At 49.8% G+C, this 14,307-nt stretch overlaps 2 protein-coding genes across 2 annotated transcripts; both read right to left on the bottom strand.

Moving 5' to 3' along the window:
• Window positions 1-1,256: 1,256 nt before the first annotated feature.
• LOC148124529 (uncharacterized) lies at window positions 1,257-5,118 on the bottom strand. The gene is made up of 7 exons (XM_087914529.1): window positions 4,956-5,118; window positions 4,337-4,476; window positions 3,761-3,828; window positions 3,133-3,243; window positions 1,996-2,097; window positions 1,701-1,723; window positions 1,257-1,349 (listed from the first exon to the last, which is right to left on the bottom strand). The coding sequence occupies exons 1-6, from the start codon at window positions 5,037-5,039 to the stop codon at window positions 1,701-1,703; spliced, it is 528 nt and encodes a 175-aa protein (XP_087770655.1). The 5' UTR covers window positions 5,040-5,118; the 3' UTR covers window positions 1,257-1,349.
• Window positions 5,119-9,886: 4,768 nt separating this feature from the next.
• On the bottom strand, window positions 9,887-13,568 carry LOC148124528 (extracellular fatty acid-binding protein-like). Its single transcript, XM_087914522.1, has 6 exons — window positions 13,399-13,568; window positions 13,121-13,257; window positions 12,637-12,710; window positions 11,935-12,051; window positions 11,108-11,209; window positions 9,887-10,183 (listed from the first exon to the last, which is right to left on the bottom strand). The coding sequence occupies exons 1-6, from the start codon at window positions 13,489-13,491 to the stop codon at window positions 10,161-10,163; spliced, it is 546 nt and encodes a 181-aa protein (XP_087770648.1). The 5' UTR covers window positions 13,492-13,568; the 3' UTR covers window positions 9,887-10,160.
• Window positions 13,569-14,307: the final 739 nt, after the last annotated feature.

Here is a 14,307-nt window from a genome sequence, read left to right as displayed (position 1 = left end):
CCAGGGCGGATGGCTACATTCAAGGGAGGGGGAATTTCCACAGCTGGGGTGCCAGGGAGAAAGGGGGCCCCTTGCTACCTTGTGCCAGTTCTAGCATTCTTCATTCACATCATGCTTATGATAAGGGGGAGGGGGCTAGATTTGGAAGAGGTCAGATCCAGGAGCCCCCAGTGTCTCTGCCTATGAGCCTCTATTCATTGCTTCCTTAGACAACGAGTTTTGTTTCTGGAAAGGTAGAAGGTTTGGAACGAATAACCAGGGTTTTTTTTTTCCTCTTATTGAAGCTTAATTTCCTGTCTCCAAAGGGGTGACGATGTTGTCTGTGCTCCTCAGAGTCCACCTGCCTGCTGTTCACCTGGGCAGGTGGACTTCTCTGCCTCTCTGCAGGTTGTGGCCATTAGGCAGAGGAGGAAGAGAGAGCTGGATCAACACAACTATCTAGAATAGGGAATCTCTTCCTAGTGGCGCTCTTTCTCGGCTGGTTGGTTGTAAGCAGAATCGGACTTCCAATTCGGAGTTTGCAACCAAGAGTCCAATGGCCAAAATTGTGCCACACTTCAATCTGGGCTCACACGTGCACCAAGTAAACAACCACACGGTGATATCCCCGATTCCTGGTTTTGTAGAAATGTGAGCAACATGGCTGAAGGATTAAAAGCAACAGGGGGAGGGAGAAGGTTTGATCAGGTCCTTCTGAACCCCATGAAGGAAACGGCCTGATTTCAAACCAGGGTTGGAGATGGTTTTACTTTGCCGACCTTCTTGGAAAGGGAGGGAGGGCCAGGGTGGGCTCCCAGGGCGGACCTTGCAGCCCGTAGATTCCCTTGGGGGGGGGATGGTGGTATTCTGACCCAGGCTTCGTCAAACAGAATTAATACCAAACTTGTTTTAAAAGCAAAACCTTATTTCATTGCAACGCTGGGAATTAGGTGCGTTCCCAGCCAGAACTAATTATAAACAGTTCCCCAAGATAAGCACACTCCTTTCAGTGTTGTGGAATGTTGCCAAAAACAGAAGTATAACAGAACCCAACCAAAGTACCCGAGGAAAAAAAAACTAACCAGAGTACAAAGAGCTTCAAAGAGGACTTGCTTCCTGCAAAGCTTTTCGTCATTGAGGTCTGACTTTCATCCCTTGTGGGAGGGGCAACTGCCCAGCCTTACTCCTGAGTCACCCCTTTTGTTTCAGCTGCTCTCGCCTTCTAGCAGCTCTGTGCACACGCGCAATGGAGAAAAAAAGTCCCATTGAAACCGAAGTGCATGAACTGAATCTATTTATTGAAATGTAGAATTTGAGTCAAGCCCAAAAGCCGCTTCTCCCGGCCGTTTCGAGGCCTCCACTCTGGTCACCTGCAAGGAACGGAGCCGGCTGAGCGGAATCGGGGGGGTGCTGCGTCTCCCAACCTCCAGCGCCCCCCTCCCCAATCTGCTTGGACACTTGGAGTTGCTCCTGACCCTCCTGGGCATCTGGGGACAGCTATGCGAGCTCGCCCCCAGCCCCAGTTTTCATGCTGACAGGCAGTGACCCACCGATGGTCAGCCGGGCAACCTGCTGGACACTGCCAGGAGCCCCCACCCCAATCCTGCTCCAGATGGACCCCCTTTGCAGGGTCCAGCACTCTGGAAAAGCGTCCTGCAGTCGGTGGAACGGAGGGAGTGTCCGAAGAGGACCACGAGCTCCAAGAACCGGAATCAACCTACCTATGCGGAACGTGGGCACATCCCTGTGGAAAATGGAAAAGAGCAAGTTGAATGTGGGCAGGGCCCCTGGCCACGCAGCTGGGCCTCTGCAGAGAAGGGAGCCCCCAGCGGGCACTGCCCCCTCCCCCTCCAGGGACTCCAGCTGCCCAAAAAGGCAGGGAAGCAAAGCCCCCTTCTCTACTCCTGGCCTGGCATGACGGGGAAAGCCAAGGTGTCGGGGTGCCCCTGCCCTGCCAATGGCCCTCTCGGGTGGAAGAGGGGCCCGGGGTCCCCACAGCCACTCCCAAATGCCTACCTTCTGTGGACAGGACTTGGATATTTTCGTTTTCCAGGCCGGCTTTATCAACAAAGACTCTGAAACCATCCAGGGCCCCTGGAGTGTCCTCCAGATTGTTGACTGCAGAGAGAGAGAGCTCAGTGGGCCCCTGGGCTCTTTCCACCCGTGGGGGTGGGGTTGGGGGAGGCACAGAAGGCTTCTGAGAGGACCCCCAAAGGGAGGGGCTCCTCTTGAGGGGCACAGCCCTGCTTGTAAGTGCCACCCTTGATTGAATGGAACCAAGGGGTGTCCTCAAGAGTTGAGAGTCGGGGGGCCCCGGATGAACGTCAGCTTTTGGGTGACAACCAGAGGACACACAGACGTGAGTCTGAGCTCAGTGTCAGGACTGGGGTCAAGGGGGAAAAGAATGATGTATTTTAGTATCGGCTGGCTGCCAGGACTCCAACCAATCCACCCCATTCAAATCATAAGTCTCTAGCCGCGTCTCTCAGGGAAAAGAAAATTGATTTACTAGAAGTGCCCATGTTGGCGTTAGCTGGATGCAGCCAATACTAAAATACAACATTCACTTCCCCCTGGACCCTGGTCTTCCCTGGACGTGTATTCTCCAATGGGACACATCCATAGCCAAGAGTCAACAATCATGCTCTCCGGTAATATCCTTGCGCTCCGACAACTTTGGGCTGCCAGGGCGATTATTTAGGCACCTAAGGAATGCACTGTTTTCCCTTTCCTTACAAGCCCCAGCCAGGGGCACCGCAGTGGCGCCAGAAGGGGAGGGGAGGGGGAAGTTTATGGACACAGCTCAACTCAAGGGAACGGACGTCCCCACAGAAACCAGACCCCCCCTCAAATGTAGCCCCCACGTCCGAGTCTTTCCCCTGCTTTTGAAGCTGAAGAAGAAACTGGGGGGGGGGGGGGAGGGCTCTAATGTTGTGCTCCTCCCTCTGTCCTCCCTTGCAGGCTTCCCAACCGCCCAGCAGATGGAGCCTCGCGCAGGACGATGGTTGGTTTTGCAAAGCAAACCCAGGTTTAGGGGCCATTTCCCTCAATACTTCCAGCTGTTCCAAAGGGTTCAAACCAAAAGGTGGATTAATGGGACATGGAAACTCGGTCTGGGCCGTCTTTCCTTTCCTCCCCAGGAGAGATACGCACCTGAAAGTGATACCATTTTGCACTCTCCTCCCCGGTGGGAAATAGTTATGCTGGTGTACACTGACGTCTCAGTCATTTCTATTTCGTTCATGGTCTTCTTGCCGCCTTTCGCTGTAGGAGGACATGAAGCAACGGTAAATCAGGTGGATGGTTTGTGGTTTTTTTAGCAGAAAGACGGGGGGCAGGTGATCCCCAGCTGGAAGCCTTTGAGATTCAGGTGGGAGATGTGGGGGCTCTCCTCTCCTTGTCATCCCTGATGTCTTTGGGATGGAAGACAGCATTGAGGGCATCGGACGGGCACCTGCCTGCCTCCCCCCACCTCAAGAAAGCCCCTCGTGCCAATGAAGCTGGCTCAGAAGGTGAAGATGCACCTCTCTTGAGATGGGGCTAAACTCTTTGCACCCCAGAAATGAGAGGTTGCCCCCAACATCCCTTCCTTCGGTCCCTCTCTGGCCCAGGGCCCTTTGGGTCTTAAGGGGTTCGTCTCTCTTAGCTCCTCTGGGCAAGCAGGCTGGATCCTGGGCCTGAGGTGGGCAGAGCGGACGTTCCAGCCCCCGCCTCGTTCCTATCCCAACCCCCGACCAGGACCCCTGTTGTTAAAAGCCAGCCCACCTCCTTCCATACGTACCGCATGTAGTGGTGAAGACGCCATTTTCTCTCTTGAGCACCGGGTGAATTGTCTTGCATCCCATTTGCCTGCAAAATGAGGCCAAAGCTTCTCAGACCCCTCGGCCACATAAGCAAAGCCCCAGCCCTTCCGGATGGTCCTTCTGTCCCAAATAAGGGGGCCACCCCAGGGTCTCCAGCTGATCTCACCCATGGCCTAAGACCCCGGGGGGGGTCTATCGAAGGGGGCCTTGTCTCGGAGGCCCTTCTTTTAGTCCTCCAACACACCTCTGGATGAGGGGGCTCCACCCTGGCCTGCCAAAAGTCCATCAGGGGCCACCTGGGCTCTGGTTGAGGGTGCTCACCCATTGTCCAACCTCGGTCATTCTCCCAGAGGCTGAGAGGTCAGGAGAAGGTGCCCTTAAGGGGCCTCTGTCCTCCTCCCTTGGGGATCTCCCTGGACTTCAGAAGGGCTGAGGAAAATGGCCCCAGGGCAGTTCCAGGCCTTTGGGGTGCCTGTCTGGCTCCCAAGAGCAGCACCGCTGGACCCCTGGCCACTTGGGCATCACGGGAGCAAGCTGCAAATTGGGGCACTTACGTGACCATGTCAATGGTCGTTTTAATTTCGTCCGCCGACTTTGGCTCAAAAGTGACAGGGGTGGCCTTCATGTGAGGAAGCATTTCTTTCATCTTCTTGCAATTGGTTGCCATGGCTGTAACGTACTGGTTTCTATTGATCTGGGGGGTCAAAGGCAGCGTTAGGGACCCGGCTGGCATTTGCAGAAGGAGCAACTCCCCGGAAGCGTTTGTGCCAGGGAGGCTGCCCGTCTGCAGGAGAGAGAGGCAATCCACCTGACCGGGAAGCAGCCTCGCAGACCCTTCAGGGACACCCACCGCCCCCCAAATGACTTCTCTGAGGATTTCATTTCAGATAAAACGTGCTGTCTGGAAAGATGCATTTGGAAAGAGTCGGCTTTAGGAGAAATTCCCTCCAAGTGCATATTTAGGGGTGAATTTTTGCACAGCGCGTAAAAAAGATATCCCAGTTTTCTTCAATTGCTGTCTCCTCCCAAGTGAGGAAGAGCCCAGGCGGCTCCACTGCAGGGAGAAGGCAGAGACCCCAGCTCTCCCCTCGTGCCCGAAGAGGGGCAGCTTCTGACGCTTGGGTTCCCCTGATGGGAGGGGGCAGGGAGGGGCCCCCAGCCACACGGACTCACCTTACTATGATCAACATTCTCAAATCGTTCAGCCTGCACGGCGCAGAAGAGGGCGAGGCCCAAAGCGAACAGCAAGGATTTCATCTTGTTCAGTCCTTTCTCCAACTCAGCCGAAGAATATTCTGAGACTCAGAGGCAGGTGGTTGGCGTTTGCAGGGGTTCCTGCTCTTATAGGGCTCCCCGTGCCCTCCAACCTCACAGAGGCTTGCATCGCCTCCATCCAGGCGTGCAACCACTGAGATAACAGGGTTATTCTTGGCTGGACCCCGATGCCACGAGGGCCCCTGGTGCCAGGCTGACGTTCTTCAACCATCAAGATAATGGGGGTTTTTCTTGGCTGGGCCCCGATGCCACGAGGGCCCCGGCTGGCAGGCTGACCTTACCCATTGACGTTCTCCAAACAGGGGACGTTTGCATTGGCTCCGGACCGGGTGGTCATTTGGCCTGCAGCCCACCGGGAAAGGGCTCCCTCTTTGTTTGGAGCTGGGCGAGAAAGGTCGGAGGCTTGGCTAAAATGCAAAACTAACAAGCAGGTGGAGAGGAGAAGATGGAGTCAGGAGGCCATGGTGTCCTCAGGTGCTCAAGGGACGATGTGGCATGGCACAAAGCAAACTTTGTGGGGAGAGGAGAGTGGAGACAAGCTCCTTCCCTGCTTCGTTCTGTTCCAAGAGTCACCCCTCACCCGCTCCAGGGAATGGCGGTTCCCCAAGGAGGCGGTAGGCACAGGCAGTGTCACCTTCAGGGCCTCAGGGCCACCCTTCCCACACAAGTGAGCAAGCTTTCCGTGGCCCCTGTTTTACCCCTCTGAACCTCTCCGGAGGGACTCCGTGGATCCTTTGGCTTAAAAGCCCCCTGATTTTACAGCCCATACGAGGTGGCGGATCCCTTCTTACAAGCAGATCTCAGGGGAGTGAGCAGAACTAGTCACTCCTTCACTGGGCAGCTGAACCATGCCAGGTGGCCTCCGCTGTGTTGGCAAGAAGGGGCATAGTTTCTCCTTAAATGGAGGAGGCGCCCAAATGGTGCCCTCTTTCTCTCTGCCACTCCATGGCAAAGGACATATACCATTCCGGACAAATAACTCTACGATGTCTCCTTAACAACCTCCATGGCTGAACGTAAAGTCAGCACTGCCAGAATAGCGACAGGGGCTTGGCTGCCATATTGGATGTGGGAGGTGGGGGATGTTCCTGGGGGGAGGGGCTTGACTTTTCTTTGCTTCCTCCCTTTCTGCGGATGAAAAAGGCTTCGACACAGCAGGAAATCCCAAGGGGTTGTCCAGCATCTCCTAAGCCTCCTTCTGCTCCCGCCTGGTTGGTCCCAAATTCTTGGAGTACTCATCTCTAATGATCTAAGTGCTAGAGCCCACTATAACTACATAGCCAAAAAGGCATTAAGAGTCGTTAATCTAATCCTACATAGCTTCTTCTCTGGTAATATCACACTACTAACTAGAGCATACAAAACGTTTGCTAGACCAATACTTGAATACAGCTCATCAGTCTGGAACCCACATTACGTATCTGATATTAACACAGTTGAGAAAGTCCAGAAATATTTTACAAGAAGAGTTCTCCACTCCTCTACTCGTTGCCGAAGACCTTATGCCACCAGACTTGAAATTCTAGACCTAGAAAACCTAGAACTACGCCGCCTTCGATCCGATCTCAGCATAGTATATAAAATCATACATTGCAATGTCCTACCTGTCAATGAATACTTCAGCTTCAACTATAACAACACAAGAGCACACAATAGATACAAACTCAAGGTAAAAAACCGAACCAAACCTGATTGCAGGAAATACGACTTCAGCAACAGAGTGGTCGATGTCTGGAATACTCTACCTGACTCTGTGGTTTCTTCCCCAAACCCCCAAAACTTTAACCTTAGACTGTCTCCTATTGACCTCACCCCTTTCCTAAGAGGTCTTGTGCATAAGCGCACAAATGTGCCTACCGTCCCTGTCCTATTGCTTCTTTTTTATTTTCCTTATATGTATTCATTTCATGTATTCATAACTATGTTTATACTTATACCTGTTATCTTGTAAGTGATTGACAAATCAAATAAATAAATCGAGGGCAGCCTCTGCAGCCTTTGAACTCCTCCAGAGTCGTCGAGGCTTTGAAAGCAACTCCAAGTCTCTCTTCAGTCGTTGTTTGCACAATTCCCTATTTTTCTGGCTGGAGGAGTGTCCCCATTACCAAGGCAAAAGATTTTGTTTTTTTTAAAAAAAGGATGAAGTGAGGACTTCAGAAGGACCCTGTCACCTGGGCTTCCCCAGAAGGCACCGCAACAAACAGGCATGTTGACATATTTGAGGGTTGCAACCGAAATGCACCCTGCAGGATAATCTCTGGCGACCCCGCAGGTCAGAAGAGCTGTTTGCCCTGGCAAAGATCCTGCTCATCTAAAAGGATGATCAACTTCCAGCTCGCTTCCTGGATGGCCGCTCAAAAGATCACCTTGGATACAACATTAATTTGGAAGATTGGGAAAACCTATGGGCAATAAATTATAAATTAACTTTTATCAGCAACGTACAAGGAGAATTTGTACAAAATGTATTCTCGCTGTTGCAAAAATGTTTCTCAACCATTTGGTGAGCTGTTGGAAGTGTGACTATAAGCAGGGAAGCTACTGTCATATGTGGTGGACCTGCCCAAAAGCAAAAAGCTATTGGAGGAAAATTTAAAATTAGTTGGAAGAAATCACAAAAGTTAAAATTGAGTTGAAACCAGAGATATTTTTATTAGGAATCCCAATCAAAAAACTAATTAAAAAAAAGCTATTATAATACTCCATATATTAATGGCAGCAAGGCTCACCTTTGCCCAAAATTGGAAATGCAAAAACACCTCCACAACCCCAAAATTTATGATCATAAAGAAAATCTTGGAATATGCAGAAATGGACAGGTTATCAATGGAACTCAGAAACAAAGAGGAGTCAGAATACCATGAAATTTGGAACTTATGGTATAGTTGGCTGGAAGATAGACAAGAAAGGAATAAAAAGTCAAATAAAAGGGTATGATGGAAATTCATAAAATTATATGTAAATTTACTTGTGATAAATAATTTGAATGAAATTTAGCATGACATCTAAATAAGTGAATGAATATTTGATACAATGAGAGAGTTGTCAATCAGAGTGAACACCATGTTTGCTTGTGTTGCAATAAATGGGATGTTTTGATTTTAATGCATGCCTATAAATTTATTTAATAAAGCAATTTAATATTTTTTAAAAAAGATCACCCTGTGAGAGTTGGCACCTGAATATGAGTGCAGTGGACTGGATGCACAATGTTCCCTGCTCTTGACAGCAAGCGAAGCTGGGCTCGTGATCTGAGATGTTGATGTTGGCATTTCTTTCTGACCTGCTGAGTGGTCAGAAATGGAAAATTTTGCTCCCTTCAGTTTTAATGCCAACTCTGTCCCACTGGTGATGGGGGGTGTTTGAGCAGCCCAATGGGGCAGGCCTAATGAAGCCTGTCCTCCCCCTTCTCTCTTTTTTTTAAGTTTATTAAATTTCACCTTAAAAACAAACAAGTTCTATATATGTTTTTTGCAGTTATGCGTGACATCAGTTATACCATTCTCCTACACTCTCTCTCTCTCTCTCTCTCTCTCTCTCATCTATCTTGCACAACTTTAGTTTGACTCTTGGTTTTTTCTTTTGCCATATAAAATTTGATGTTATTTTATTCAAATTATCAAAAAACTTCCCCCCCCCAATTTTATGGGGGAGCATTTTGAAAAACGAATAGTAATTTAGGTAATACGTTCATCCTTATTGCTGCTATCCTTCCCATGAAGGATATTTATTTTTTAATTTATCTTAATTTATAGTCTTATTATATAGTCTTTTATAGTCTATTATATATTATATAGTCTTAATTTATCCCATTTTCCCAAATCTTCAGATAGCTTGTATTCTGATTGGTTGTCAGACTCCCATGGGGCCATGCAAAGGCAACTCTGTAGGTTGTCCTGAGTTCCAGGCTTAGTTGAGCCTTGCTGGATGATGATGTAATGAAAAGGCCTTTGGGCAATTCCTATAGCGGTACCTGGAGATCTCTGTTATGTAAAATATTCTGTCCCAGGCCTTAATGGCCCACCGATGACCAAAGGAGGGGGTGAGCTTCTGCTTCTGAGTTTCTACTTCTCTTTTTAGGGTAAATATTCTGCCTTTTAAGTATTTCCTAGGATATTTCATTTTTCTAGGAGAGGGTGGGTTTTAACTTCCAACAATGGTTGTTGTTTTTTTTAAATGTACACACAAACATGCCAGAAAACAAAAATGTATCCGAAACTATCTCCCAAACGTTGGAAGTGTGATAAAGAAATTGGAACATATTATCACTTGTGGTGGAATTGCAAAAAAAAGCCCAAATATATCAGTGGAAAATTAAGAATTGGATAGAAAAGATGTGTAAAATTAAAATAGAATTTAGACCTGAAATCTTTTTACTGGGAATTAATGTGGGAGGCTGTAATAAAGATGTAACATACTTAAATAGTCCATGTCACCACTGCTGCAAGGTTAGCCTTCGCCCAAAGATGGAAAGGCAATGAAATGCCAGATGAGATGGATGTACTCAGAAAAATTTGAATGTGCGCTGAAATAGATAAATTAACTCAAGAATTAAAAAATAAGACCAAATCTGATTATTATAAAATTTGGGAGAAGTTTTATCACTGGTTGAAAAAAGGAACGAATAAGTGTACCAAAGATGACTGAAGTTTATGTATATATGTAAATTTGTATGATTGTTTATATTTATTACTTAATGTTGTAAGAGAAGTAGGTGTGTCAGGATGTATGCACCACATTCATTGTTTTTTGTTTGATTAAAAATTTATTTTAAAAAAATGCCACAAAAGAGACGCATTTATTTATTTATTTTATTATGCATTTAATCAGGGATGTTTATGTTTTAGTGAAGGCAAAATTGCACAGAGCGGCTGGTGGAGTTTCCGACGTTTCTGCTCTCATCGTTCCAGGGAAAGTAGCACAGGAGCCAAAAGGGAATCCCCCTGGAGGGGTCTTCTGGGTGTCCCAGACCGCCCCCACCCCCTCTGTCATTGCCACGTACTGACAGAGGGATCCAGACCTGGAGCGAGGAGAGTGGGGTCCCCAGCCCGGGGGTGCTTGCCCTGAAAAATGGTCCGTTAAGGTCTTCCCCGTGAGACTTGGCTAGTCAGATTTTGTAGCGGCATCTGTGGACACCAAGTTATCGCTCAGTTATTGCCTGCTTTTCATTCCCAGCAACCGCCTCGCAATGACTACTGTACGTCGGCTTCAACCGCAACAATACAAGAGCACACACAACCGATGCAAACTCAAGGTAAACCGCTCCAAACTTGATTGCAGAAAGTACGACTTCGGCAACAGAGTGGTCAATGCCTGGAATGTCCTACCTGACTCCGTTGTTACATCCTGCAACCCCACCACTCCTTTAATCTCAAACTATCCACTATTGACCTCACTCCATTCCTAACAGGAATGTAAGGGGGCGTGCATAAGTGCACCATCGTGCCTCCCGTCCCTGTCTTATTGTCCCCATGTATTTGTACCTATTTCCTGTATTCTTACTCATGTTTATTCTTATACTTATTATCTTGTAAGCGATTGACAAATCAAATAAATAAATAAAATAAAAAATAAAGGAAGGAAGGAAGGAAGGAAGGAAGGAAGGAAGGAAGGAAGGAAGGAAGGAAGGAAGGAAGGAGAGAAAAGAAAAGAATGGTTGGAGGAGAGAAAGGAAGGGAGAGAATACCCATTCCTAAGAGGTCTATAAGGGGCGTGCATAAGTGCACCATTGTGCCTCCCGTCCCTGGTCCTATTGTCCCCATGTATTCGTACCTATTTCCTGTATTCTTACTCATGTTTATTCTTATACCTATTATCTTGTAAGCGATTGACAAACCAAATAAATAAAAATAAATAAATAAGTGAATTCAAGGAACATCCGAGCAAGGAAGGCCATAAAAGATCCTGGCCAAAGACGCTTGCCAGGTGGGCGATTTTATAGACGATCCGGAGAAGCTTCCCGGCCCCCCGTGGAGTGAAGGCGTCCTTCTTTCTTGGCTTCTCAGAGAGAGAGAGAAGCCCTTTGACCGAGGCCCCTCTTGGCATCTTACCTTTCTTGGGCAAAAGGAATATCTGTTCTCTGTCTATCTGTAAGTCCGTAGCAAAGTCTATGAAGGACTGCTTCAGGGCGTCGGATATAGACATCGTCCTGCCTGCGGAAAGGAAAGAAGAGGCGGTCCTGAACGGGTTTTTTTGGATCTCTCTCCCAGATGTCCGTGGGGAGAAGGCCCTTCATTTAGGATGGACACCAAAAGGCATGAAGACGGGGACACCTTTTCCATCCCAAAGAAAGCCCTGAAGATGGAATCCACCCTGATCTTCGCGGTGCCAGAGTGACACCTGATCGACGCAGGCCCCGTGATGGGCCAGGGGTTCAGCTGAGCCCAGGGAAAAGTTGGGTCAGGCTGGAAAGAGAAGCCGGTTGTTGATTCCTTGCAGCAGGTGGAGCCAGAAACACAAAGCCAGAAGTGGGGACATCACCATGCTGCTGACGTGGCTAACCCCGTGGCCACCCCTGTCTCCCCATCAGAGGGGAGGGTAGCCTCCGCCCGGCAGGACTGCCCCTCTCCAGAGGCTTATTATGCCTTGGTTGCACTGATCTCAAACCCTTGGACTGTTCAGGGTGAGCATCCTTTGCGGGTCCATCTTAGGGAGGCCACCTGGCTACCCAAAAGGGAGAGATGGAAGAGGACCACGTGTGGGGCTTCCCTCCTGTCCTTTTCGTTTGGGGCAAGGGGCCTCACAGAGAGACCGCCTCCTTTTGCAATCCAGAATCACCGCTGGTCAGAAGAGGGATGTGCAAACGGAGGAATAAGTCTTGAGCCATTTTCCTTCTCTCCCACCCTCCCGTCCCACCCTTGGCGCTCTGGATACCCACCGTAGAGCGATGCAAAACTGCAAAATTTGTCAAAGGTCTCATTCACATCTTTGACATTGGTCATGATGTAGGTCTTGCAATCCGTCTTCCTCTTTTCTAAGATCTTGTCCCCCCATTCTGGCAGAAAGAGAAAGAAGAAGGCCACCCCCCGAGTGAATGCACTGGCCAAAGCAGGTTTGTCCTGTCCTGAAATCCTCCTGGGTACATTCTGATAGTTTGTTCTATTATTAACCTCCATTTAGCACAGGAGCCACACATGTAAACAATACCTCAATGTGAAATCAAGTACCAAAACAAGAAAAAAAAAAAGGTTTCATTTGGGCTGATTCAATCCTCAATGGGCAGCTTGAAAGGTTAACTCCTCTCAGCATGGGTAGACTGAGGCCCAGATGTTTCAAGTGGAAGGGAGTTCCTCAGTTTCAACGTCTTTTGCAAAGGCATGACAAAGGGCCCTGAAATCATCTCCTGAAGCCAGGAGGTGGAGGAATAGCTCTGCTCATTTGGAGCAGAGATACCCAGGATGGTCCAGGGTGCTTTTCCCGGCCCCTCCCTGATTCTCTAAGCCCTAAAAGGGAGCTGGGCTGCAGGTCCTGGGCTCTGCTGAGCAGGACCCACGTTGGGAGATCACCACGGGTCTCCAGAGGAAGTGACCAGGCTAGATGCCCCTCCGGCGACAGAGGAGCCCCTCCGACTTATACCAACCACTTTTGTACACGTATTTCCCATCGTCCTGTTTTGTGTAGATCATCTCTGTGTCCATGGGTCCGTATTCCTCCCTGTAGAATTAAGCCACGGAACGAGCCGTTAGGTGCTGCAGAACCAGACTCCAGGCACTGCTGGGCAGCAGTGCTGGGCGGCACAGCATCCTCCCTGTGCCCAAGAGAGGTTGGCCTCACTCAGCCCCCCCCCTCCCCCCACTTCAGTCCTTCAAGAGCTGCTGGGGGACAGGGGGCTCTGCTTCTTGGAACAGCCTTGTTCTCCTGCTTAAAAAAGGTCGGTTCTTTTTAAATCCCCACTGAGATCTCCTGGGGCCACGGCAGGCGTTCCAGGACAGGCGGGCCTGGGTGCGGCTGGAATCCAGCACTCCCTCTCCAAGGCACGAGGGCCCACCCTCCCAGCCAACCAGCCAGGGGGCAGAAGGCAGGGCCCATGGGTCCAGGTTTGGCCCAGCACAGTGGGCACTTACGTCGTGAAGCGGAGAGAGACTGCGAAGCTTCCTTCCTCCTGGCTGGTTATGTTGGAGGTCATCATCTCCTTAACCACAAACTGCACCATCCATTCACAATTGGAGGCTATGCCGTGAACGTACCACGGCCCTAGGAGCTGGGGGGGACAAAGCTTGGTCAGCTTGGTTGGCGGCCGTTGCCAGGGAAGTGGGATCGGGGCAGCCCATCTAGATGTCCTGCCTCCTGCCCAGCTTATCGGGGGGCTCTTTTGCAGGGAGAGGCAGCCTGGCTCACTTACCTCCCCTTGGGCGCATTGCTTGACCTCCTCAGAGGCCAAAGCCGGAAGACAGAGAAAGGCGACCCCCAAGGCAGCCAGCCAAAACAGCTTCATCCTGCCCAGGTGCTTGGTCCCTGCTAAGCCTTGGAGAAGCTGTCCCTGGAGGTCAGTGGCTTTTATAGCACTCGGACATCCCTTCCCCTCCCGATGGCCGGCATCGTCTCTGAACTGCGGTGGCGCCGGAAAAGGTCATCGCGGCCAGCACAAAGGGCGATTGTGTCAACTGGCACAAAGGGTCATTGCTGTGCCCGACCTAGGAGCCTGGAGGCTTTTGGATGGCGTCCAGTCAGGAAAGCCAGCCTGGCTGCTTTCTCCCGCTGCCCTCAAGGTGAAGGTTGGCCAAAGACAGCTGCCCTGTGCTCCCTGTTTGTCCCTCCTCCCCTTTCGCAGCAAGACTGAGGCACCCAACGCCAAGGGAACATCCAAATGCCCTCCAGGCAGCTCAGGCACGACTGAGACCACAGCAATGGCAGCCAGAGAGTTTTCATGGTCAAGAGAGCGATAGAGAAGGCAGCTTGAAATGAGACCCCCCTGTCTAACCGGGCAGCAGCTTTAAGGCTGAAACTTGGATCCGATTCAGACGTTCCTTCTCCCGTTGTTTAAAAACAGGGAGATCTTGTTTTCACGGGCGTTATAAAAACAAAAGCTTGTGTTTGAAATGTTATAGGTGGAGAGTTGTGTGAAAACATGTGATTGATAAGACTGGCAGAGAAGAAGGAGAAGGAGAAGGAGAAGGAGAAGGAGAAGGAGAAGGAGAAGGAGAAGGAGAAGAGGAGGAGGAGGAGGAAGAGGAGGAGGAGGAGGAGGAGGAGGAGGAGGAGGAGGAGGAGGAGGAGGAGGAGGAGGAGGAGGAGGAGAAAGAAGAAGAAG

Source organism: Pseudonaja textilis, chromosome 17 (genome assembly GCF_049901715.1).
Source record: "Pseudonaja textilis isolate UNSWEBS1 chromosome 17, rPseTex1.2, whole genome shotgun sequence".
Taxonomy (NCBI): domain Eukaryota; kingdom Metazoa; phylum Chordata; class Lepidosauria; order Squamata; family Elapidae; genus Pseudonaja; species Pseudonaja textilis.
Note: the sequence above shows the minus strand (reverse complement) of the source record. Positions and strands in the feature narration are given on the sequence as shown.